We start from the raw sequence: 25919 nt of genomic DNA, 5'->3' as shown, positions 1-25919 counted from the left end.
TTTGGGATGAGCCATGTGAATCTTTATTCAGTGCCTCCTCAACATTGGTAATTTGTTTTTCGAGAGCACCCACCGCCCCGGTCATGAGTGACATATTGGTGTCTTTAGCCTTGTTTGCTGGTTGCCTAGGCATTGAATTATGTAACTTTCTCTTTCCCATGTCGTGAACCACAAATCAGCCCCGACCCAAACAATGAGAACAGGCCTCAAAACACGATGACTCACAGACGGTACACCTCTCCAATTAAGTACGTGCCCCCGAATAGATGGTAGAACGATTAAAGCAGTCCATAGTCAATAAATTTACCACAATCAGGAAGTCTGGGATAATGGTCCGGAGAGCCAAGCGCTGTGGCCCAGCCCAGCCTCTTCCGGTCCATGACGGGCAAGGACGGGCCCGCTCTTGGCCCGGGCGAGCCAGCGCCGCGGGTGCCCTGCGGGACCTTTATGCTCCGGCTGGCACGGAGATGATGCGCAGCTCCTGCTACGAAGTCGCTATGCCCCTAGGGCTTGTGGTCCAGTGGCAGTCCGCAACCCGGTGTAGCAGTGGCAGGAATGGCAGGGTTAGCAAATGTGGCAGCAAGACAAGGTTGGCCGGGTTCCCCGCGCCGGGGGAGCCCTGTGGGAGCTTTATGCGCAGGCTGGCGCGGAGCTAATGTGCGGCTCCTGCCGTGAGATCGCTATGCCCCCTGGGGTTTGTGGTCCAGTGGCAGTCCGTAATCCGGAGTAGAAGTGGCAGGAATGGCAGGGTTAACAAATGTGGCAGCAAGACAAGGTTGGCCGGGCGTCCCGTGCCGCGGGAGCCCTGCCGGAGCTTTATGCGCCGGCTGGCACGGAGATGATGTGCGGCTCCTACCGATAGATCGCTATGCCCCCTGGGGCTTGTGGTCCAGCGTCAGTCCGCAATCCGGAGTAGACGTGGCAGGAATGGCAGGGTTAACAAATGTGGCAGCAAGACAAGGTTGGCCGGGCGTCCCGCGCCGCTCCCCCTCACGAGACCGCTACAACAGCCCCCAGCGGCGCTTCAGCAACTGGAATCAGGTCTCTCAATCGCTCTCAATTGCTTGAATACTCCACAACAAGGCTTAGAGACCACTGGTTTTCGTGGCACAGCCTCACTTCTGATCTACGGGGACCAAGTATAGGCAGTTCCTCCTCCCGGGACTGAATATACCCCCCCCCCCCCCCCCCCCCCGACACCAAAGGCCGATAGCTCACCTCTAATCGGGTGGGGCCAAGTGGGGGTTTGATTCGCTGTCTGCCGCTCGTAGCCGCTGACACTGACAATGATGAGGAGCTAGAAGGGCCAGATGACAGAACCAATCCACTTTCCGTCGCCTCCGCTGCTTTGGCGGCTCCGGCAGCGGGTCGAGCCCACACACAGCCGCTCGTATCATATGTCTTCAGCGGCTCCGGCAGCGGGTCGGTGCTGCTCAAGCCTGCTCACAGCTGCTCAGCTGCTCAGCCAACACCAGCGACAAAGAGAGTCCAACGGTGGGCTCAATCCACTCTTCCGCTGCTCCAGCTCGGCACTCAGCAGTGGCTCCGACGGCAACGTGATCGGCGCCACACACCCTCGCAGCCGTTCAGCGTTCACTTGCACTCGCGTCTCCTTGCGTTTCCGCGCGTCTCCGGAACCGGAAATCACCAGCTGACGGAAAGGAATTACATGGGTGGAGATAGAAAAACTGGTCCTTCTGCCAACACTATCAACCCCCATTTGTAGCAACTGGGCATAAACCAAGTTATAGGAGGTAGATAGCACATTGAGCATACCCAGCCACCAATTCCTTTAGCAAATGTAAAAGTGTAACATGAGGGCACATGATTTCAAACTAAATCCCATTGCCTTATTTATCTCAGCTTTTGCACAGTAATTGTTAAACTAAATGCATTAGTGCTGTATACATGGCAGAGCTATCTCTCAATCAAAGCTCACATATGCCATTATATAGCCTTTTGATCATATGAGTGCATAAAGTGCTTTCTTTTGCCAAAAAAAGTAATTAAACTTCTCCTTCTTTCCCTGTCATCTTTCAAAACGTTTCAGAGGTCAAAATGTCAAAGCAAACATTGCTCTGGGCCCTGCTAGGCATCTAAATGTTGATATCGACCTTTAACCCTTTACCAGCTTTACCAGCTGTCCTATTTTGTGTGGAAAGGTTTCCATGCGGCTTTTCCCAATTCAAAGTGACCCTGAAGACTGATAGCTGAGAAGCAGACCTACTCCATTCCTGTTTTTTTGTTTTGTTTTTTTAAATTTATTTATATTCAGGCATCTCAATAAACCACAATACATTGGAAGCATTGGTATGTAACCATATCGTGCACACAGCTTACAACATAGAACTTTCCGAAACTCCCCCCTTCCCCACCCCGTCTCTCCCTCCCCACCCCCAAACTCGCTACCCCATTGAGCACATGTCAAATCACCTTCATGAGCTGAGCTTCTCAGATTTACATGTCCATTATAATGTCCGACCCCCACATCATCACATTCTGGGGTCCATTGTACTGTCCTGGAGTAAAGGCAGCAGTAAGATTGGCATCTATTATTCCGGATTACAGCTTCCCTTTAGTGACGCACCACCCGATCCCCCCACCTTCCACCCTCCTAGTTAGTTCACCCTCTGCTCATCCCTCTTCAGCGGCCGTGTCTCCTCCCTCTCCTGTACCGCTCAAGTCCTCATCCTCCTGCTGCCCTCTAAGGTAAGAAAGCAATGGGCCCCATATATCTTTTGGGCAGGATTTCATCGGTAGCTGCTCTGCGTATGCCAGTAAGTGTTCCTGCCAGGTAGTCATATCATGTATCCAGTCCTTAAACTTGGGCGCCCTGCCCCTTCCCCATCTACATGCTACCTGTCCACGCGCTAGTAATAAGCCCATGAGGAGAAATTTGCGGTGTGGAGTGTCAGTATCCTCTATCAGTCCTAAAAGGGCAATGCAGTGATGTGGCTCGATGGTTAGTTGCAGCATATCAGTGAGCCCTGCAAACCCCTCCCTCCAATAGTCCGTCACTCTGGTGCAGGTCCACGCCAGGTGTAGGAAGTCTGCCGGGCCCTGTCGGCGTCTAACGCATCTGTCATCTTCCCTAAGGCCTAGCCTATGTAGGCCTGCCGGTGTGTGGTACAGCCTATGTAAAAATTAGAAATGGAGCAAGCATAATCTACTGTTCCCTGAGACCTGCTCCGTCTGCCGACACGTCGATTCCCATTGCTCATCAGTGAGTGGTTCAGTCAGGTCCCTATCCCATGCTAGCCGGGCTCTAGCCTGTGAAATTGGGGGTTGTGAACGGACTCTTGCGTACAGCATGGAGGTGACTTGTCCGGGTGCCTCTGCCTGTAGCAGCAAGTGGAGGGAAGTGTAGATCTCTGGCTCCTTTGGGAAATCAGGGGTTTTTGCGCGTACACTCTGTTTGAGTCTGGTATATAGAAAGATATCCATGAACGTGTAGGTATGCTCTCCAAAAAACTGTTCTTTGGTGCGAAATTCCCCTTCATGATATAAGTCTCCCCAGGTGAAATATTGCAGTCTGGTCAAGAGATTTTGGCAAATTTTCTCAGTCGTCACCAACAGGTACGGGTAATTACTCAGCGATATTCTAGGGGAATATAACAGGGGGATGCCCTCCGACTTTGCCAGCCAATGCCATGCTTTGACTGTGCAGTCGACAGTGGTAGGGTCCTTGTCTCGCTCTTTGTATGGTGTAAACAGATACCTGGACGGTGGGACCGTCGCCATATGGCCACTGCCAGGTGGGGCATGTAGGGGGGAGGATGGAACCAGTACACCGCAAAGTGCGCCTACGCACTGTGGTAATATTATTCGAAATCTGGTACATCGAATCCACCATATCTATACGGGAGAGTGAGTGTGTCTAATTCCAGCGCCTGCTTCCCCCCCATATCAAACGGACGAGCTGTGTTCTTAAAGTTGAGAAAAAGTACGCCCCCGGATGATAAGGTAAGTTTATGAATAAATATAGAAATTTGGGGACTATAACCATCTTAATTAAGGATACGCACCCTGCCATTGAGAAGGGAAGCTTGAGCCAGCTCGTCATATTGTCTGTCACTTTAGTCATGGCCCGGCCGTAGTTGGCCCTCATCAGAGTGTCTATGTCCCGGGATACGTATATCCCCAGATATTTAAAGTACTCCGTTTCCCAGTGCAATGGGTAGTCCAGAGGATGAGGGGATGTACTCTCAGTCAGTGGGAAGACGGCTGATTTGCCCCAGTTTATCTGCACTCCCGCGATCGCCCCAAATTTAGTGATTTCCCTCAAAACTGGATTTAGGTTCTCATGGGGCTTGCGGATATATAGAGTAATATCGTCGGCGTAAAGGTAAACCAGCACTTGTCTGGAGGGGTAAATGAGACCTCTGTGGTTATGATGTTGGCGTAATTTAGCCGCCAGGGGCTCAATGGCGATCGCAAACAGGACGGGGGACAAGGGGCAGCCCTGTCGCGTCCCTCTAGATATGGGAATTGGCTCAGACCTAGCCCCATTAAGGAGTACTCTTGCAAAGGGTGCGGTATAGAGAAGTTTGATCCATTGGACAAACTGGGCAGGCATTCCCATGTATGTTAGGGTCCCAACCACATTGTCTCATTCTACCGAATCGAACGCTTTGGTGGCGTCTAAGAAGACCGCCGCGCATTTGGGATCAATGTCCTGTATGATTGCCAGCAGGGTCCGGAGATTGTGGGTTGTGGCCCGGTTGGGCACAAAGCCCGCCTGATCAGGTAGCACGATTTATTCTAGGAGAAGATTTAATCTAGTAGCCAATACCGTGGCGAGGATTTTGGTGTCGCTATTGAGAAGTGACACCGGCCGGTATGAGTCGCACAGGTCAGGCGCCTTGCCTGGTTTGAGTAATGATAAAATATGTGCCTCCCTCATGGTGTCAGGCAGAGTGCCTTCCTCTAGTGCTTCATAGAAAACCGCCTTAAGGATGGGAGCCAGAATGTGTACGTATGTTTTATAAAATTCTATAGGAAGCCCATCGGAGCCGGGGGATTTTCCCGACTTCATGCTCATTATGGCTTCCTTAATTTCATCGACCTCAAGATCCAGTGCCAAGATTTTTTGCTGCACGTCTCCCAGCCATTCAAGTGCCACATCATCGAAATAGTCCCCTAGGGTCAGTGCATGCTGCCTCTGCGTGGTATACAATTTCCTGTAATAGTCGGTCAGGGTAGAGATCTGGTCAGGGAGGGATCTGCATATTACGCCTTGCTCTATTCGCAATTCAGTGACGTAGTTATGGAAACGCGGGGATCTGATTGCGCCTGCCAGCGATTTCCCCGGTCTGTCCCCTTCCCCGTATATTCTGGCTGCGCACTGTTTCCGTCTGAACTTACATTCCCTTTCAGCTGTCTCCACGTATTCTGACATCTTATCCCGCGGAGTGGCCCTCAACGGCCTCGGGTCAGTCTGGCTAGATATCTCCCTTTCCAGTGTTTTCATCTCGGCCTCCAGGGTGGTCAGTGTGCGTCGCAGGTCCTTCAGTATTCCCCCTCCTTTGGAGATGCACCACCCCCTTACAGTCACTTTGAATGCCTCCCAGACAGTAGTAAGACTGGCCACTGACCCTGTGTTTCTAGGGAAAAAGTCCATAATCTCCTGCTCTATATCCGCCTTAAAGACGGCATCCTGCAGGTGTAGGGAATTGAGTCTCCAATTGAGAAAAGGTGCCAGATCCACAGGGGGTTTCACTTCTACCTTCACGGGGGAATGATCTGAAAATTTCTTGGCCAGGTGGGCCACTCCCTCCACCCAATTTACCATCCATCGTGCGACAAGCACGTAGTCCAGCCGCGGCCAGGTGTTGTGCATGGCGGGAGTGATGCGTGCCTTCCTTTCTCGAGGGGTGTAAGTGGCCCCAAGCGTCCACTAAGCCAACGTTATCTATGAGGTCTCGGAAAGTGCGCAGGGAGGAAGTGTAGTGGGCAGCCATAGCATGCGACCTGTCCGCATCCGGGTGTGCCACTGTATTAAAATCCCCCCCATATAGTGTACCTACAGCCTAATGTTTGTATTTTACCCTGGAGCAGAAGCATGTAATGTGGATCGTCCGTGTTCGGCCCAAAATAATTCACAAATACTATTTCATGCGAGTGTAGTGTGCCCCACAGCATACAGTATCGTCCCTCGGGGTCAATGTCAGTACCACCCTTTACAAATCGAACTCCCCGCTTAATGAGTATTGCTACCCCTCTAGCATATGAGAAGTAGGAGGCGTAGTAGCTGTGTGAGGCCCACCGGGATGCAAATATGGGGTCTCTACCCTTCGGTAAGTGCGTCTCCTGCAAGAGCGCTATTTTTATATGATGCCTGTCTAAATAACCCAATATTTGCCTACATTTCCTGGGGTCATTAAGTCCCCGCACATTCCAGGACACAACGGAAAGGCTCGTATTATTCTTACTTCCCTCGCCCAGTGATAAGAGTGTGATTGTGATGGTCGGGATAGTGAACGCGTCCGTTCCGCTTCAACTCTAAGTGTAGCATATCATTAACATTACAGTTACCTCCCCCAACTCCCACACCGGCTACCCCAACTTGCCAGGAAAGAACTACCCTCCCCCACCGCCCCAAACACTTCCCTGAGTCATAGTGCCCAGGCAATAAATTCCCAAACCTCTAAACACATAAGGTAACAAGGGGTAATGCCCTCAGTGGGGGGCGCCGGGGGCTCCCGCCTGTTCCACTTCACCTCCCTATTGCACCCATCCACAACCACCTGGGTCCCAGGGGCCGATCTGACGGGACGGAGGTGAGCGGCCAGGAGCTAATATGTGCCTTCAAGTCAATAGGAGTGTTATACATCACCAATCCGCTGATCGCCTTCGTGCCGCCATGTTGCATTCCAGCCCAGGTCCAATGCTATGCAGTTCCTTCTCCTCAAGAAGGCTGCAACAAAGGAGAATGAGAGCGCGAACAGCGCCTTGCAGCTGCTTCCTGGGAAGTCTATCTTCTGTCTCGTTTTAGATAGTCCTCTGCTTGCTGGGGTGTCATGAAGCTATGTTGTCGGCCCGATGATGAATCCGCAGCCTTGCCGGGTACAGCATTGCATACTGGATACTTCGGGATTGGGGATTGTAGTTGTTTTTTCACCGCAAGGAACTTTCGCCGGGCCTCCTGCACCGCCTGGGTGAAATCAGGGTAGAAGGACAAGGTGGTATTTTCGTATTTCACGTCTCCCTTCTCCCTTGCCAGTCGCAGTAGTGTGTCCCTGTCGCGGTAATTAAGGAACTTCATTAAGATCGGGCGTGGCGTTGCTCCCGGAGGGGGCTTCGGTGCCAAGGGACGGTGCGCCCGTTCGATTACCAACTGCGCAGAGAAGGAGTCTCTCCCAAAAAGTTCAATCAGCAAGCGCCCCATGTAGTCTTCTAGCCAGCCCGTGTTAGTTGTTTCGGCAAGGCCCAGCATGCGGACATTGTTCCTTCGAGAAAGCGATTCCAACTCCTCATTTTTGTCCGCTATGAGTTTTAAGAGTTTGTCCATTTGCGCCACGTTCTGCCTGTTGGTGGTTGCCCCGTCCTCCAAGTCCGACACCCTCTGTTCAGCTTCCTTGAGGCGCTCTTCGTGCCCATCCAGTTTCGCTACTACGTTGTCCAGTCGATGATTCATGGAGTCTATTTTGGAGTCAATGGAAGTGAGGCTTTGCTGCATGCTCACCAGGAGGGTTTTCCAGCCCTGCTCTCGCGTCTCTGGTGGGTCGTCGTCTCCCTGGTTCTTGGAGTTTGTTCCCGATGTCTTGCGTGTATCAAACGGCAGTTTCAACTGTCGTGGCTCCGTTTTGCCCATTGTGCCGGGCTGCGTACTATATGATTGCGGCGAGTGAGAGAGGTGGAACAGCCTGTCCCAAAGTCGCACCTGCCACTGTTGGTTCAGTCTCGTCAGGCTTGGGGTTCCGTCTACAGGTATCCTCCAGTCTGTTCAGCCTGAGCGTGCAGGGTTTCACATCTGCCCAGCACCTGGAAGGGAGGCTGATCCCACAATTTGTTCCCTGGTTCTCGGCCAGCGAGGATGTCCCTTGTGCAAATGGCGGGCCGTGCCGTCCCTTTCAAAGGTTTTAGTTCCTGTTCATGGGCTCCACCTCAGTTGGATGGGGGTGAGGGTGCGTGGCTCACCAGTGTGTGACCACCCTAATATATGGGCCTCAGCCGGAGCGATGCAGGCCACTCTGCCACCATGCGTCAGCGTTCCTTAGTGATCCCGGGGCTGCTGCACGGTCTCTAGTTACGCGATGAGTGCGGGTGTTTCAGTATCATATAACATAACATAACATAACATAACATAACATGTGTATTTGTAAAGCGCACGTTCACCCAGCGGTTTCTTGGCGCTGAATAACAGATGTTTATTGTTACCCAACTCAATGGTACTCATTTTATCGACCTCAGATGGATGAAAGGCTGAGTGGACCCGCCGGGATTTGAACCTGTGACCATGAGGTCGAACACAGGCCCCTGCAGTGGACGCATTAGTCCACTGAGCCACCAGACCCCCACATAGACAGTGGGGGTAATGTCCCGGGTATAGCTGTGCGTCTTGTCCCAAAATGGCGGTCAGTGCCTTTCTATCCCACAGCAGTGTGCGTCCCTTCTGGACTATGGAGCTGACTGCCTCTAGCAGGTGCCTCGATATGTGCGCATGAGTCTCTTTTCTGGTGCCCCGCCGAGGCTTGATGGGCCGGGCGCCTGTCCGATGCAGGCGCCTCGCAAATGTCCCGGGGGCCCGCGCATCTGTGAAGCTCGAAATGGCGTTCCCGCGGATCAACTCCGCAGAGCTGCTCCCTCTCGTGCGGTGCCAGGGCCTCCAGATATACCACTGCTGCGGCCGTGTCTGGGGTGCGGAATCTAGTTGCACTAACCTGCTGCAATGTTCAGGGCTGCCCGAAGTCCGCCACGCAGCCCCCTAGGTGCCTCACTCATGCCCGCCTTCGGCCTAGACGGTCCAGGGGGCCTGCACGTATTTCCCTCTCGGATCGCCCACCGCGGCAGGCAGTCAGGGGCAGACGTAGTAGGCGCAAGTGTTGTGGTCGCACAGCCTGCTCCTCGTTATCTCCGTTGGGCTTTCACTTTGTCTGCCGGCCAGCCTGTGCCACCCCGGCCTTGTTTAGATTTCCATGCCGTTCCAGGGGACCAGCGCCTGTCTCACCTCCGGTCCGCGGCACGCCTTCCACCCGATACTAGGCTCGTGTCATCAGGCATCGGGCTGAAACTTGCCCCACGGCTGCAGCGTGTCTTCGCAATTTCGTCGGTGATATTTACGGCGCGTTAATTGTAGGCATGATGAGGATTATGAAGATATTTTCTCCCAGCTCGGCGAGAGCACTAAGCAAAGGCAGCCATTAAGGTTTCGCGCCACCTAGCACCCCCTACTCCATTCCTGTTTTTCCAGTAATTTAGAGGTAAGGGAATAACTTCTTCTGGTTTTCATATTTATTTTCAATTGTAAGCAGTGTGCGGTATACTTTGCTAGCAGTATAGAGGTCAGCTATTTATTCTATACTTAAATGTGTGCATTTACTAAAGCCTGAGAGCAGTTTAAAAGCTGCTCTGATTGGCAGAATTGCTTTTAAATAGTGAATGTTACCCAATTTCGACTGCGATGTTTGGGGCACTTAAAAATGAATATCTTACATTGTTTTTGCATAATAATCATCCCCAGAATGTTCCCTACACATTCCAGAGATGTGGCATCAGAAATATATAATGTATACCCTTATAAAAATGAGTTTTGTACGCCTGGGTAAAGTGACAGTTCACATGTAAGTTTCCTCATATTGCGGTACAGCACTGCTTAAATTCAATTTTGATGCTAGGAGTTCATAGTATGATTATTAGGCTTTATAAAGATTAAAAAACAAATTTAATGCACTTATTTTTAATAACTTTTTTTCATATAATCCCCCAATTTTTTTTTTAATAAAACCAACCATTTTGGTGATCCCTCACATGAAAAGCAAGCTTCATCCCTTGCCTATCAGATTTAGACGCATTCATTTGTAACCCTAAGCACAGTAGCCTAACTTGAAACATGAAAAATCTGCGCCACTTTTTAAGGAAAGTCATTATTTAACATCAAAAACCACAGATGTGCTTATGTAAAAAGGAATTAAGAAAGGAAAATCCCTACTGTCAATATTTCCCTATTATCCAAAATAATAAAACGGATTTTTTTGTAACATTTTTTTAAAAGCATGCAAGCCTCTATACCAGGTTGGCACTAAGTCAGCATTTTCCTTCTGCGGCTAGCAGTCAGGAACAGCCATATGCTATTTACACAGCTGTTTGAAAGAATTTGTTTCTAGCGTTGAAATGTAAGCAGGTCACAGTCTATTTAACAGTCAGTCATTTCGAAGTCAGACATTTCAAGGCAGTCAAAATCTATCGTTCCATAATGTGTGTTTAGTTTAGCATCAACCAATTTACTCAGATGATATGAATGCCTTTTAATATCTAATACAATGTATCTTAGGAAAATGCTGTAACATTTTCTATGTTTAAATCATTACAAAACACACAATCTCGTTTTTGAGGCCTATTTTATTCCTATTGAATGTGAATTCTAATGTTATCTTTAGCATTGTGGTAGTTTGCACATGTGTATAGTTTCTTACTCTGTCAATTTAATAGTAACATGTAGCTATGTAGCATATGTCATAGTTCATTTCTGGATTTTTTAAATATTTTTATTAATTAAGTGACATTTTTCATAACAGAATGATGACAACATAAGATAAAGAAACACATTGAGCTCATTCCAGACATTTACAGAAGGGGGTCATACACTCAGAACACACAATAAAACGTGCTTAAGGCTAGCCATTCTTACACAAAAAGCGCAATCGCTCTTTATTCACACAAGTACCACCAATGTTAGATCACAACAAACATATACATTGAAACACGCGATTAACCCACAAATCAACGCTTAGGACATAAACAAAAGACAGCCCACAGACTGTACTGAAACCAAACCATTTATAAATACTAGCTGTAAGTCATATTTACAAGAAATGCTTCTCAATAGTAGCCCAAAAAGACTTAAAAAAAATAGCCCAATAGACTGTTCCATTTTCAAGAAGCCAAAATACACTCGATTCACTAGCTTTGGCTGGCAGAACACCAAAAATCTCTTTGCATATCTCCACTTATAAAAGTGCGCAGAATAGGATCCTTTTTTTACTTCTAAGTCTATTCACATCCCATTATGGTACCTCCAAAAAGCAACATATTCTTCGATGTGCGCTTGAAACAGGCATACCAAAAATATTGCAAACTATACAATATTATACACAAAGTAGCACTTAAATAATGTGCCAATCACATTTTATAAAAAGTAGAGAAAAGTCTCCTCATTACCTTCCTACACAAATTGCAATTCATATATTTATATATATCCCTAAATTCCCGTTTTTGGCCAAGTTCTAACTATCACGTTTTATCACTGGTTATCACGTTGTATCACTTTATCTCATTTTATATCACTTTGAATCTCACGTTATAGCACTTTATCTCACGTAATCTCACTTTGTATCTCACTTTATTGCACTTTATCTCACGTTATCTCACTTTATTTGTCATTTATCTCACTTTATATCACGTTTATCTCACTTTATATCACATTTTCACAGCGGGCGCACTTCTCTTACTATCTCACAAATGACCTTACCGAGCATAGGTCTCCAGATTCTAACTGCCAAGTCCTCAATAACCTAACGGTCGTTTCTGGAATACTCACGCCTAAAATGTTCTCAGTCAGGAGCGGTAAACATTTGGAGGATCAAACCAGGAAGATCAGAAATATACTGGGCTGCAGAGACCTAGAATCTCCAGAATTTCCGTGCACAGGGTACCTCCTTAGTAGAATCCTGTCCTATCCTCCTCAGTAGATTCCTGTCTCCTGTCAAGACCACTCCCTTGGATAGCTGCATTCTCTGATGAGGTGCACGTTGAGGCGCCATTTGTAGAAAATAGAAACCTTCTCAGGGGTCTCACTGATACACCTCCAACAAAGAAGAGATTGGCACAGAAGCTGTAATATCAAAGAAACATATTTTATTAACCTCAGATGAGGGAGACTTCGTCACACAGTACCCTCAGGAAACTGTATAAGGCAGTCTAAGGAGTACAGAAAACAGGGGCCTTGTATATGCTTAGGTGTACATAGCATAAAACCAAGGGGAGGTCCTGGCACATGTAAGCATGCAAAATGCCTAATATGGGTATACAAAATTTGCTTGCTCAACAAAGTGGGAGGAGAGTCCAAACTGAGCACAGTAGTAAGAATAGCCTGACAGTTCTATACTAGGTGCCTGGGCATTTTACTAGCCAGGCCCCTCTGAGCATGTGCAATGCTCTGGAAGAGGGAAACAGCAGATGGCGAGCACATGGCTAACTAAAATGGCTGCCAAATACAAAATGGCTTTCAGCTCATGCTAACAGATCCCTGCAATCTTCAACAAAACATTGTAAATACCTGCATAAAATCTCCTGCAATGCTCGCTTTCAGTGTATCAAATTTCATATTTTGCATAGAGTCTACCTCACCTAGGTTACAGATAATATTCCCACAACTTTGGATGCTTGCCCCTAATGCCATGCAACAGGATCTTGTTTTGAAGTTGCCCACTAATACAACTTTTTTGGTCCAAAGTGATAAAGGATATATCTATAATAACAGAGTTCCCTCTGATCGACTACCTTATTTATTTATTTCATTTGCAGAGTTTTATATAGCGCTGGCTAGATCGGAAGTATCAGAGCGCTTTATATGAGGATCAGCGAGTTACCAGTTACAATAAAATTACATCAGTTACAGGAGCAACGTATAACATTGGAGAAAAACAGTGATTAAACAATAACATGAGTTATTAGCGCCTAGCATAGTCAAGACACTTCCAATGGGGCATGGAAGGTAGAGGGGGAATGGTAAAAAGGAGTAAGGAATGCATATCAAGTCAGGCAGACCGGCAAGGGGGAGAAGTACTTCAGGGGGACAAAACAGTCAAAGTGAAAGAACCAACTAACAAGCTAGGGGGAGAAAATCCAAAAGACATCCTCTATATCAGTGAAAGTATAGTAAGGGAGGGGTGTTGGAGACCTAAGGGGGGGGTCGACTAGAGGAAAAAGGTCAGTCAGAAGAACAAAGGAGGAGACCAGCAGAATGGAGGATCGGTCGAAACCGCCAAGAAGGAGTACCCAGGTCACGGGAGCCGATAGCAATTATCTCAAAATGGTGGGATATACAAAAATCCAATGCAAAAACCATAAGGTAACTGACTCCACGGCTCCACGCATGGCAGGAAGGGGGAGGCAGCCATAGGATTACAGGGGGAGGTGGGGGAGGGAAGGAACATAGCGAAGAGACAAGGAAAAACTATGTCCACTGTCCGGCTGGGTAGGTGACGGCCGAGGGGGTGAAACCAAAGCCAATCTCCTCTGTAGCTGCCTAAACAGCTCCACCGGGCATTGGCCATGCTAGCTCGGGCTCCGCAGTCAGTCCAACATTCATGGTTTCCACCCAGGGGGCATCATCACAGTTTCATTGGCTGCACCAGTGCCGGTGTTACTGGAAAACGCAGCCCGCCTCAACATCCAGCTCACCCCAGGAGGGTTGAGTTATGTCCGTCAAGGTCGGCCTCCAGGAACGCGGACAAAAGAATGCTGCTGGGAAATACAGTGTTCAGCCAAAAATGCAATGCAGCACCATTCACCTGGAATCTAAACCAGCATTTGCAATGCAATACCTGCATGGTTGTTTACTTTGCTTGCTCCCCATGCAAAACAATAAAAAGGTCACCGATACATTTACTAATCACTGTCTTATGCTAGCTAAGCATGCTAGTTCCATTCATTGGAAGCATGCCCATGCTCCACTATTGACGAACTGGAGACATGGTTCATAAAATGGGCTCAAGCAGTGAGTACAGTATTTCACAGAGAGGAAAATAGGGGTCCGAAGGAGCCCAGTTGCAGGATACTGGGACACAGTACTTGACAAATTTATAAAACATGCCAAATATGATGTTGCCCCCCCCCCCCCCCCCCTCATCCCAGTTTCTTTCTGATGAAACAAGACTATGCCAAGCAGCAATGGAGAAAAGTACTCAGTAAGCTGCTTTTTCAACTTACCAAGGCTCTTACTTGTCCCAAGCCAGTCCATGGCCTCCTGTACCCCCCTCCTTTTTTTTTTTTTTTTTTTTTATTAAATCATTTTTATTGGCATTTTCAGTAGTTAAGTACTTCACATCAGTGTCGATGACATTGATACAAACGATCTATCATATACATTGTACATCTTGACATGAAGTTGTATAACATCATGGCATTTGGCCTCTCGTACAGTCCCAAGCTTGGTAATGTTTCTGTGGAACAAATGGTGAGACGGTATCGATATTCATGCAAGTTAGCCTGTATTGCGTGTCCGGATGTGAAGTGCACTCTCGCTATTTGACCTGTATTATATGGGATGTTTTGTGCCAGTAATGACAGAAACTAAAACAAACACGGGAGGTAGAACTGGGATATACTGTGTCGTATATTGCGCCATTCGGCTGTAGCTGTCTGATAAGGGCAGTATGGTGTGGTGGCTAGTTAGGCAGGCGCAGGTGGGGGGGGGGATCTTGATGGCCTCACGTAGAGCAATGCATCTATGACCCGCTCATGGTTGTCAGCTGTGACCCGCCTGGTGTTCAGCCCCTCTACCTCCCCCCCCTCCCCCACCCCCCGCCCCCTTTACCTTACTTCCTTATTCAACTGGGCTACTTTTACACCAAGACACACAAGTATTTATGCAAGCATTGCCAGATTACTACTTTCTGCAAACCGAATATTCACGAATGATTGATGGAAAAATATAAAGATCAATAATAAGAGATTTAAAAAAGCACTAAACCTGAAGTACCTGAACCAAAAGCCTGATATGTTTCACAAGCATATCCCAGATTGGCTCCATTCTGATCCATGAGGACTCCTCCTGAACTTTCCCTTTGCAAGATGGAAATTGGTAACTGAGTGTCTGCTGCCCAGAATTCACTCCTGGTATATAGGTTTCTGCTGCACCAGATCAACCATTTGGACTAATCCCTTCAAAGAAACACAAACTCTTCCCAACATTCATAATACCATAGATAAGAGCCTTTAACAGTCAATGAGAAACCAACTACTCAAAATAATTTTAAGGGTACAAGAGTGCCTATTAATCGGATAACCTGTAATGACACTCTTAAAAGAGCTACGGTGAACCCTGAAAGAAAAACACTACTGGCTGTACTGCCTTCATCCTAGAAAGGTATCCTACCCCTCCATTGACCTTCCTTCTATATCATCAAACTCATGCTTGTTTGTCCTAACTCCACTTCCATCCCCTCATCCAGTACCTCCCTTCTTCCATTACCCTTTTCTCATCACACATTGACTTGCTCCCTAAAGACTAACCACTGGCAACACATCCTCTACTACCACACTCTCCAACAGGATCCCATTTGTTATCTCTCACTAACTCCACTACCTCATCTCACACTTTATTCTTTTCTTCCCTATCCTTTCAGCAATTACATGCCTCAATTTTTTACCAATTATCCTATTCTGGATCTCCAAAGCACATCAGTATTGACTAACACTTCTTATTCTTGCCCCTTATGATATCCATTCTAAACGATGCAGATTTGAACCAATATATCAATCGCCTCAACTCTTAACACTCTCAATGATGCTCTTTCTAACCCCTCATTCAGTGCTTCCCTTGACCATTCTTCCTCTAAAGCACTTTCCCAATTAATATAGGCCTCTACCTTGCCCCCAGTCTAATGACTTCTACCTCCCATCCAACCAAACCATGTAAATTCACTTCGAAACATACTGGACCAATTTGGCAAACCCTCCACTGTATCATATTTGCCACCCATGCTGCCAATCTAGCCAGAGCTGCCTTCTGAGCAATCTCCAGGCCTCTCACCTGAATCATCAATGGCATCCTGCACAGCCAATGATGAAAAAGACAGTATCACCTCCCGACCACCAACTAATATAACAGGTCAGCACTTAGATTTGCAGCAGCATTGACCAGTCGAATCTGTCAAAAAGTGTGCTACCAACTCAACCAAAAACACTGTTGTTCAAAATGTGAATATTAAGAATGCAATAAAACCTTATCTACCAATCCAGAGGGATAAAATAGTAAAAGGTTAATCAGAAATCAGTACAAATGACCATCTCATGAAGTCAACCAGCAGTGCCCCTCTACAAAACTCCAATAACAATTCAAAAATATTTTACTACCATGCTGTCATGAGGGACGAAGTATTGGAAAGTGCACCAGACATAACTGACCCTAACCCAGCTTCAGCAAAACTCAACATATTGTCTCTTCCCCTCCAGAGACTAATCTTGAGCATGGCACAATATGTTGGATGTCTCAGTCATTCCTGACTCAAACAACTGTCAGTCATCTATGCTAATCAATGCTAGAGCATGAAGCAAAAACAGAAATCGCATGTAAGACCCACTAGTAGACTTGCAAACTAAACCCGCTCTTCATTATAGCAACCTTAGGAGATAATTTAACACCCATTCACACAAAAACATCTACATGGGCTACGTCACTTTCTTCAGAAATAGTACAAATGTAAACAACGATGGGGCAGATCCTTCTCCTACCTCGCCGCCAAGACCTGGAACACCCTCCCTACCCACATACGGCAGACCCAAGACCACCTCGCCTTCAGAAGACTCCTCAAGACCTGGCTTTTCGAGCAGTAGCAGCACCCCCCCCCCCCTCCCCATAGCGCCATGAGACCCTCACGGGTAAGTAGCGCGCTTTACAAGTACTCTGATTGATTGATTACATGAAATTTTCAGAACGCGAAACAATGCTTTTCCACTTCTCCCTTTCCCACAACTTTCTCAGCCTACCCTGGATACAATAAAATACAATTGAATGGACCACAAAAACCTTTGCATCCTTTGGGATCTCAACATCAGGTTTGAAAAAGCACCATTTTGCCAGAGATCATGCCTGCTCACTATAGAATTGGTTTTCCACCAGTTGATCACTGGACCCACTCACTCAAAAGTCCCCACCCTAGATCCTATATTTGTAAGTAGTAAGCTGAACAGTTGCTAAGCGTTACAGGGTAGCGTCAGGGCATCAGGCAAGCCTGCCTGTTCTTCTTTCACTGGAGAGTCTTGTGGTGTAGGCCTCTTCTTGCACCAGACAGAACCCAGAGATCCTTCTCCATCGACTCGACAGACAGATAATCCAAAAAACTAGAGGCAGTTGCGAAAAAGAGTTCCTCAGCAGGAAACCTGGCATTCCATTCCCTTAACACTACCTGCCTTTTAGGATGATACACCCATGCTTTGTGGGTAAGGCAGCAGTTATCATGCCTAGTTTAGTCTCCCAGCTAATCTGAAAGACCATTTGCAGAGGTCGTCTGTGATGGCAGGACACATCCAGTGTATTATTACAGCTAGTTTGGACACAGGAGACACAGTAGACAGAACCATGTGTTCCTCTGAAGGCCTGCTCCGATATATCCTGCTACGATCCCCTGATTTCTTTGTGGGTTGTCGAAGCCACAGTAATGGATACACCTTTTGACTTGTGCATCTCTTTGGAGACCAGGCAGATGTGACCTTAGAAAACGTAAAGTCTCGGAGAGTCACAGCCTGATCTCTAATTCCCTGCAAAAGGTTACAGGTGGTTTTGGAAATTTCTGGGCTTCTCAAAGGGGATCCAGTGTCAACTACACCAAGCTTCCCATCCCTTTCAGCAACAAAGTTCCTTGGTTCAACAATACAAAGGCAGAGTCAAAGTAAGAGGCTGTCAGACTCAGCAGCCCTCCTACCCCTCCCCATCAACACACAGGAAAGCCATTTTAGCTTACCCTTGAAGATGCATGTTTGGCATTTTGCATGGTGGGTATTTTCCTTTTGACAGGCCTGGAAGACCATAACAGTGGGTTCTTCAGATTGTAGAAAGTGGATATGCCCTACCTTTCCTACAGTCACCTCACTACATCAGAGGACCATGTTCTAATATTGCAGTAGGAGGTGGCAGCTCTGCTGAAGAAAGGAGCAGTGGCATTGGTGCCATAATAGGAAATTCGGCAGGGTGCCTACTCTATGTACTTCCTGGTTCCCAAGAAGGCCAACTGTTTTCTTCTGATCCTTGTCCTCATGCTCTTGAACATTTATGTCATGATACGCTCCGCAGGATCCAGTTGCCGCAAGTAAGTGTCCACCTCCTGATATCGCCAACACCCCAATATAGACACAGAGTGATTAGGCGAGGGAAAGGAATGGGAAGAGACAGCAAGGGGAAAAGGAACCTGTAACAACAAAAGACAAGGATATAAACAAAGCAAGAAAAAAGGCTACTCTCATGAAGTTTCACTATGCCCTTTCTATACCTTGTTAGCAAACAGCAATTCTTCTGATCTGTACAACCACTGGGACATCACTCTGGCTATGCATCAAGCCTGAAACAGAGAATTCTCACAATCAGGGAACCAATGTGCACAGCATGTCGTCAGCGCATTTATCCTCAGGCATATCCCATACATACCATCGTCTGTGCAATGCCCACAAGGAATGACTTTTTATGTCCCAGTTGTTTATAGCGATAATTCTACACCACACCGTCCCTAATACGTTAGGAGATTTGTTTTGCCCATTCCAAAAATAAAGAAAATGAATCCAAAGGAAAAAAGAAAGTACAATGCCTCCTGAATCATCCCCAGACACGGTACAGCGTGGTTGACTACCACCGCTCTGATAAATGGCAACACCTTTATGGATCTCCAAAGTACTCTTCCATACACGGAAACGCGTGGTTCCTATCACCACTGCGTTCCGCTATGGTCAGCACAAAATCCTTTGCTCAATAATCCAGCTGATAAGAACTCAGCCCAATCACTCCAGACATGGGAATGCGTGGTTCCTTTCACCACCACATTCTCCTCTGGAAAACACTAAACTCAATGAAAGCAGCTGAGCTGCCAGTCGCATTGCTCCCAAGAAATGGTGTGTTCACGAACCTTCCATGACACCCATGAATGCTGAACTTCCGGTTGTTCCTGCTTTCCTCTACTTCCAGCTGGTCCAGGATCCACGACCATCGGAGCATAAGGGCGGCTTCCTCCTGCCTTGAACACTTCCTCTCAGCCGAGAGCGAGAAACGTCGAAATCCAGAATTACACACTTTGGCCGATGCGTGGCGTCGCCTCAAGTACCTCCTCCCCGTAGAGCATCATGGGAGTTTTAGTTCAGGTACGAGTGAGGTAGGTGCCGCTACGGCCGTTCCTGACAATTTACCTGTGCAAGGAAACGTTGAAGATGCTGTCCCAGTTTCAGATACTTCTGGTGGTGAAAGCAGAACACATAATGGTGTCTTTGGACTCACTGGATGCTTTTTTCAATTTAACCAGTCTTGCAGTCACACAGGAGGTTGCTATGGTTCCTGGTAGAGTTCAATCCCTACCATTTCGCAGTCCTCCTGTTCGGATTGACATTATCTCCTCTAGTCTTCATTAGTATGACAGTGGTCTTGTCATATCTCAGGAGGTTGAGGACCTTGGTAACCCTGTATGTATAAGACTAGCTGCTCAGAGCCACCTTGCTGAAGATAGTCTCACACCACTTCCAAGCGAAAGCATCTCTGATGTTTGACTTGGGTTATTCCATCAACATGTTTAAGACTCACCCAGAGCCTTCTCAGCGCCTCTTGTTTACAGGGGTTGTACTGGTTATAATATTGCTTTGAGCTTTCCTTCAGTCAGAGAGGATCTGGAACATTCAGAATTTGAATCTGATGTTTCGGGAGGGAGCTTGTATGCCAGTCATGACTATTCTCTACCTGCTAGGTCTGCTACTTTCCTGCATCCTCTTGGTCATGCACAAGTGCTAACACATGATGTCTCTCCAATAAAGGCCCCCTAAGTCAGTGTTTTCAACATGAATGATATCTTGAAGACACCATTTTGGTGTTCTGGAATTCTGCGGTGGACCTAGTCTGGTAGTTGGCAGAGAAGAACCTAATTCAAGGCACGTCCTTCTGGTTTCCTGTTGTGTGGCTACTGTAGTAATGGATGCAGCCATCTTCAAGTGGGATGCTCATCTGTAGGAACTGGAGATTACAGGAATTTAGTCTCCTGAGCAGCAACCTAATCATATTGAGGGTGATTCGGTTGGTGCTCAAGGCATGCTTTCCTTTCATTCGCTGTCTGTCTTAATAGGTCTTGACAGACGATCTGTCACCATCTCTGTAAAGAAGTATTGAGACTTTGGAAGTGGGCTCAGTAGCATGGGATTTGGCTAGTCACCAACCATCAGGATGTCTATCTGATTTCTATTTCCTTGATCCCTCATGTTCTGAAGAAGATTCACTTGGGCTGAGTGCAACTCATCTTCATTGGTTAGACATGCAGAGAAGTATGTGTAATGCAGACTTTATGTACCTCTCTTTGTAAAACCCACTCCATCTGCCTCGCAGGGCGGACCTCCTCTCTCAAACAGAGGAGCAGATTCTGCACTCCAACCTGAAAAGCCTCCACCTTCATGCCTGGATAATGAACGGGACCCTTGAGCTACGTCCTACTGTCATCAGATGTGATCGATGTGATCTTATCTACTTGGTGTGTAGAATAGGAAGTAGATCCCTTGAAGGCTCGCCTATCTGAGATCCACCGATTTGCGCTCTTGCTTGCCCAGCTTGGCTCTGAGGTGTGCATCCTACAAGGATACTTAGTAGCCTTGTCATCTTTCCTCTTCCTCCTTGACCAGTTACCTGTTTAAATTGCCTACAACAATACGGCTTCTGAAGGGACTGACAAATCCGTTTCTTCCAATGCTCTGTCGTGCCCCGATGGGACATAAACCTGGTTTAAGCCTTTGTGATGGGTGCACTCTTGGATTTGCTTCACAGTTGTCAGCTGTGCTTTCTGACACTTAAGACTGTTTTTCATGTTGCTATTATGTCAGTGAGGCACATTAGTGAGTAAAGCAGCTTTAGACCCCAATTTGGTGACCCCTTACGATCTAGGGCAATCTATTACCCTTCCCACCTTTTAGCTCATGCACCACCCCACCAAGGAGAAGCAGCTGCATCAGCTGGATCTCAAACGGTCAGTCAGATACGAACTACAGAGACCCCCCCGGCAGCGTATGGGTAGGTCTTCCAACATTCCTGCGGTTCATGCCTTGACACTGGAAATTCCAGGTGTCTTTACCTGCCAGGAATTGAGTGGCCAGTCACCAATACATTTTGGGTTGGCCATCGCATTTACAGGTACTACTGTTTGAGGTTCACTGTGTGGTATATCACGGTTAGTAAACCAGAACACCACTAATAGTGTAGATAGACCGTCCTTTTTAGGTCCTTGAAAGGTCCTTTCTTCGACCACATGAAGTTGAGGGCAATATCCTGACGCATTATATCAGAAAAGCGCCACTCTATATATATATTTTTTAATCAGGTTGGAAGCCAGATTCATTACAATTATTTTGTTTGGACTTCCATTTCCTGTTTTACCTTTGCACACTCTATTGACCTTCACGTAGCACATCTACACTTTGAGGTCCCTCACACCCACGGCACCATATGACAAGGAATAAAAGATCTTCACCAAAGAGCCCCTCATAGGGTGCCCATCCGGTATTGCAGCGCCGACCTGACGAGGAGCAAGCACTATGATGAAGCATGACACCCAGCAGGCTGGGTGTGTGAGGACCCCAATGCCGAAAGGAAGGATCCCCCTTTACCTCCTTTTCTAAGGGTAACCTTGCCTTCTCACCTGACCTCGCTCCCTTTGCCTTATTAGGAACTGTATTCCCTCTTGTGATTGACCACCCCAAAGTGTTACGGTCTGATGACCAGCTCTTCATTGGATAGACGGGTAGCAAAAAGGGTAAAACAGCCTAGAAGAGAACTCTGTCCCACTGGATAATGTTGTGCATCAAATTATGCTATGCCCTTGCAAAAAGGGAAATGCTAGATGGAATCTGGGCCCACTCTACCCAGGCAAAGGCTTCCACCTCGGCCTTGCCCATGTCGTGCAGCAATATTGACTTCACTTCACACAGTTGCCAAGCATTATTATGTGGACTCGGAGGTGCAAATCGATAGCCATTCTGCGTACTCAGACCTTCAGGATTGCCTCATCTTACCATCCTTCAGACCCACCACCTGTGAGGGATACTGCTTTGGAATCTGCTTGAAAGATGAGGAATATCTGCAGGTAGAAGTGTTATTGGAAGAAAAAGTTACTTGGATCCAGTAACAATCGTTCTTGCAAATACAACTTATTGATATTAGCTGAGCAGCCTCGTGGAAGATCCAACTCACTTTCATGAGGCACTACTGTTCACATGCAAAATTATCTAAAGACTTGGTAGTGGCCAAGCACCCTGTGTAAATTGTTCCAATAAGCATGTTCCCCCCCCTCTTTCTGCTATATTGCATTCACAAAATTGTAATGCATTTCTTGCTATTCTGATTCAAGCTTTTGGCTCTATAAAGGATCCAGTACGGGAGAAGAAACAAGTAACTAACCTATAACTCTAATTTTTTCGCTTTGGTATTCTACTATAGTTTTGCATGCAGACCTTTTTCTTTTTCCGTGGCTCACCTGGCTTAATAACGTTTCACAATTGTATTTTGAAATATGAACTATGCTGGTCTCCTTTGGTGGGCAGGGGTTGGGGGTAGTTTAGTGCAGTGCATATTTACTTTGTTAGCTGATTTTTAATGGGACTGTTAACTAGATGACAAGGAATTATTCTAGTATGTGAATCCCTTAAATATACCAATACTGGAGAACTGTACTTAGATACAAGTAACTTCTTTCATCACATTTCCGGTCAACTTTTTGGTAACATGTAATTTTTAATAAATAAGTAGCATGTTATGGCAACATTTTCACTTTTCTTCCCTGTGTAGATTTTGCTCTGAGCGTCTTCGTTCGCTGCTACGCACATTGGAGATTGCAGATATTGCAGATTTTTCCCCGATCACACTCATTGCCAACTTTGCCACCCTAGTTAGCACCTACGCCAAAGGTAAGAATGACAGCCTACATGGACATGTAGCCTAAAAGTATGGAGGCGCTTATAGTACTACCTTAAATATGAAAAGCCTGTAGCTAAATGACATATTTATAATATCTAATCCACAAGGGCAAAAGTGGAAAAATCCCTTTTGTATATGTTAAGAGTAATTTAGTTTGTTGACACATATTTCAAAGACAAGGAGGTCCTTGGACACTAGGGAATAGTAATATAGCACTACACATCTGTGCCAGAGGCTGCATTGGTCTTTCCACCTTGTTTACATATATGGCATCTTCAGTTCCCCTGGGGCAAAAATATGCAATGTTCTGAGTATCAGTGTCAATACACTTTTTTGAAAGTTTTTGTTAAATAGGTACTGGCCCACCACTTTGTTTTATTACAGAACATTCATAGTCTAGCAAAGTGTAATGTTTACTGTTAGTTGTGATCTGAATTATATGTCTTGCTCGTAACTCTTACTTTCAGTTTCCCTTATTCTCTATTCCTTCTTAAAGAAGCAAGGACACAACACATTCTTCTCTCTCAGCGACTCTCATCTGTAATTCATTTATCACTTGTCATTCTTTCTTTTTTTATCTTTGTTTTTTTTCTGTTTCTCTCCATTTTTTGGGGTTGTTGATAGAGGCCGCTTTAGTTGTTTTGCCAGCCTCATTTAACAAAACAAATTCATAAATAATGATAAATACCTAATGCATATGCGGAGCGAAGTTTGTCGCAACTCTTCATCCATTGGTCTATCCAACTCTCATGTTTTCTTTTCAAACACCACAGTCTACAGCAGAGCTTTCCAAACTGTTGCAAAACGTTAGTGTGTCAGCTGCCATGGGCGAGTGTGTCGCGCGAGACTCGGTCAATGCATCATGCAGGACGGTACTGCGCATGTTCCTGACGCAGTACCTGTTAGTGTGGAAGGCGGAAGAGGAGGAGTCTCCTGTGGGGGGCAGCGAGCCTTATTGGAGCATCGAGCTGCCTTTCTCCTGCGGGCCCGTTGAAGAGGCAGCAGTGGTGAGTAAAGACTCCGGTGTCTCCCCCTGGCCGCTCCTGCAGTGCAGTGCTCGCTGCGCCGCACCCCCTAGTCACGTTCAATCTACCGGAAGTGGCAGGGGGAGGCCGACAGCCCCATTAGCATCGCCAGTGGCGTGGGGTGTTGCCATTCAGCGCTCGCTGCTGCTGCCTTCCCACAGACCCATGGAAGCATCTGGCAGCAGCGCTGACTGAAGATTGCGTTGGCTCGCAGATCTTAACACCCTTACCACAGTATGGAGTGTGGTGACAGCCGCTCTGATTATTTATAACTCTGCCATGACATCATGGTAAGCCATGACGCTGGGGGAATGCTTTCAGTTGCTCTCTGTGTGGGTTTGGCTACTCTCAGACCAACTACCTTAACTGCACTCCCAGAAAGCATGATACTCTGCAGATATAACTCAGACGTAAACTGCCAATAGGTTGAAACACTGTTGTCCAAATGGTTTTCCAAACACTTCAAATGTAGGTGGACAACACAACAAAACAAAAAGAAGAGGCGTCTACCACAAACGTGAGTGAACCAAAATTGAAACGGTCAACAAATGGGCTCACCAAATTAGTCCTGGGAAAAACACCAGCAGCGTTTTAAAACAAAACACAAATTCACTAGATTTCGTCACCTATGAAATATCAAACAATTACCCCTTTGTCCAAAAAACATCAGTTGAGCCAAGGAACAGTGCATCCAGTTTTGGACAATCATAATTCTGAACATAAGTTTGTCTACAAATAACAAAAAAATTACTTTAAGAAACTCATTAGAAATCCTTGAAAATAAAAAGGTAGCCACTAGTACCATATAATAACAATCTACTTATAGTTTAACCTATCTTGCTACAACCTAAAAGGATACACTTTTGAAGTTCAGGATTTGTTGGGGGTCATTCTGAGATCTTGTCACAACCCCCTAAAATTTTCAAACCAAGGAGCTATATTTCCACATTCAATACACAATTTAGGCCCTCCTGACAAGCTAGTAAGTACAGTGCATCAGTTATGAATTATATATTTGTCAGTCTACCTTTGTTCAGTTACATAAGAGACCAATCTAAATACTTTAATGCTTTGAAAGTGAGCATTTTATTCAAACTTTAATCTTGTGAATTAATTAAGAGACAGCCGAAAACTCATTCAAATTGGGTGTGTTCTGAGGCCTACAAAACTGTGAACCAGTGGCAAGCCATCATACAATCAACAACAGGAAAGAACATCCATGAATAACATGAGTGAGTGAACTAGCCGGAGAATAAAAGGAAAAATGAAAGTTATATATGTAGAAGTGGGGAAACATTTGTTTAGGCCCCTACTAATTGGGTTGGTGGGCCAAGGGCCTGCGACTGGGAAGGGCCAAAAATATAGGGATTGTCGAGATAGCACAACAAACTCTAAGTGCTATATTTTTTTTAAAATACATTTTTAGGCGATTCTGCATTGGGCACACACACAACTAAGACTATGGGGAACACTGGGTGGTAGGACATTTTTGCAGGTACAGTGATCCCACACAAAAATGTATGGAAAAATTCGATTTTAGTTTTGTAGCTAAATTTGAGGTTTACAGGGGATTCTGGATAGGTAAACATTGAGAGACCCACGCAAGCCACCCATCCCTGGACTACCCCGGTTGTTTAGTTTTCAGAAATGTCTGGGATTGGTAAGTTTCCCTAGATGGTCTCCGAGCCCAAGATTAAAAAAAAACGCAGGTGACTCCCTCGCAAAACAAGGTCTTTTTGTAAACAATAATTTTGAAGTCTCCACAGTACATTTTGGGCGGTTTCCTGTTACGGGCACTAAGCCTACCC

The 25919-nt window shown here is 46.4% G+C and overlaps 1 protein-coding gene across 1 annotated transcript in view; it reads left to right on the top strand.

Annotated features, from left to right (window-relative positions):
• The window catches only part of LOC147663559 (general transcription and DNA repair factor IIH helicase subunit XPD-like), a gene marked incomplete at its 5' end in the record, with an annotated part of 227504 nt that extends 203874 nt beyond the window's left edge, over positions 1-23630 (top strand). Inside the window, 2 exons of the mRNA XM_086950360.1 lie at positions 22958-23076; positions 23554-23630. Coding sequence (XP_086806486.1) covers positions 22958-23076; positions 23554-23630 — 196 coding nt within the window. The remainder of the gene's footprint in view (positions 1-22957; positions 23077-23553) is intronic.
• Between the last annotated feature and the right edge of the window lie 2289 nt (positions 23631-25919).

Source organism: Lissotriton vulgaris, unplaced genomic scaffold (genome assembly GCF_964263255.1).
Source record: "Lissotriton vulgaris unplaced genomic scaffold, aLisVul1.2 SCAFFOLD_2419, whole genome shotgun sequence".
NCBI lineage: Eukaryota > Metazoa > Chordata > Amphibia > Caudata > Salamandridae > Lissotriton > Lissotriton vulgaris.
Note: the sequence above shows the minus strand (reverse complement) of the source record. Positions and strands in the feature narration are given on the sequence as shown.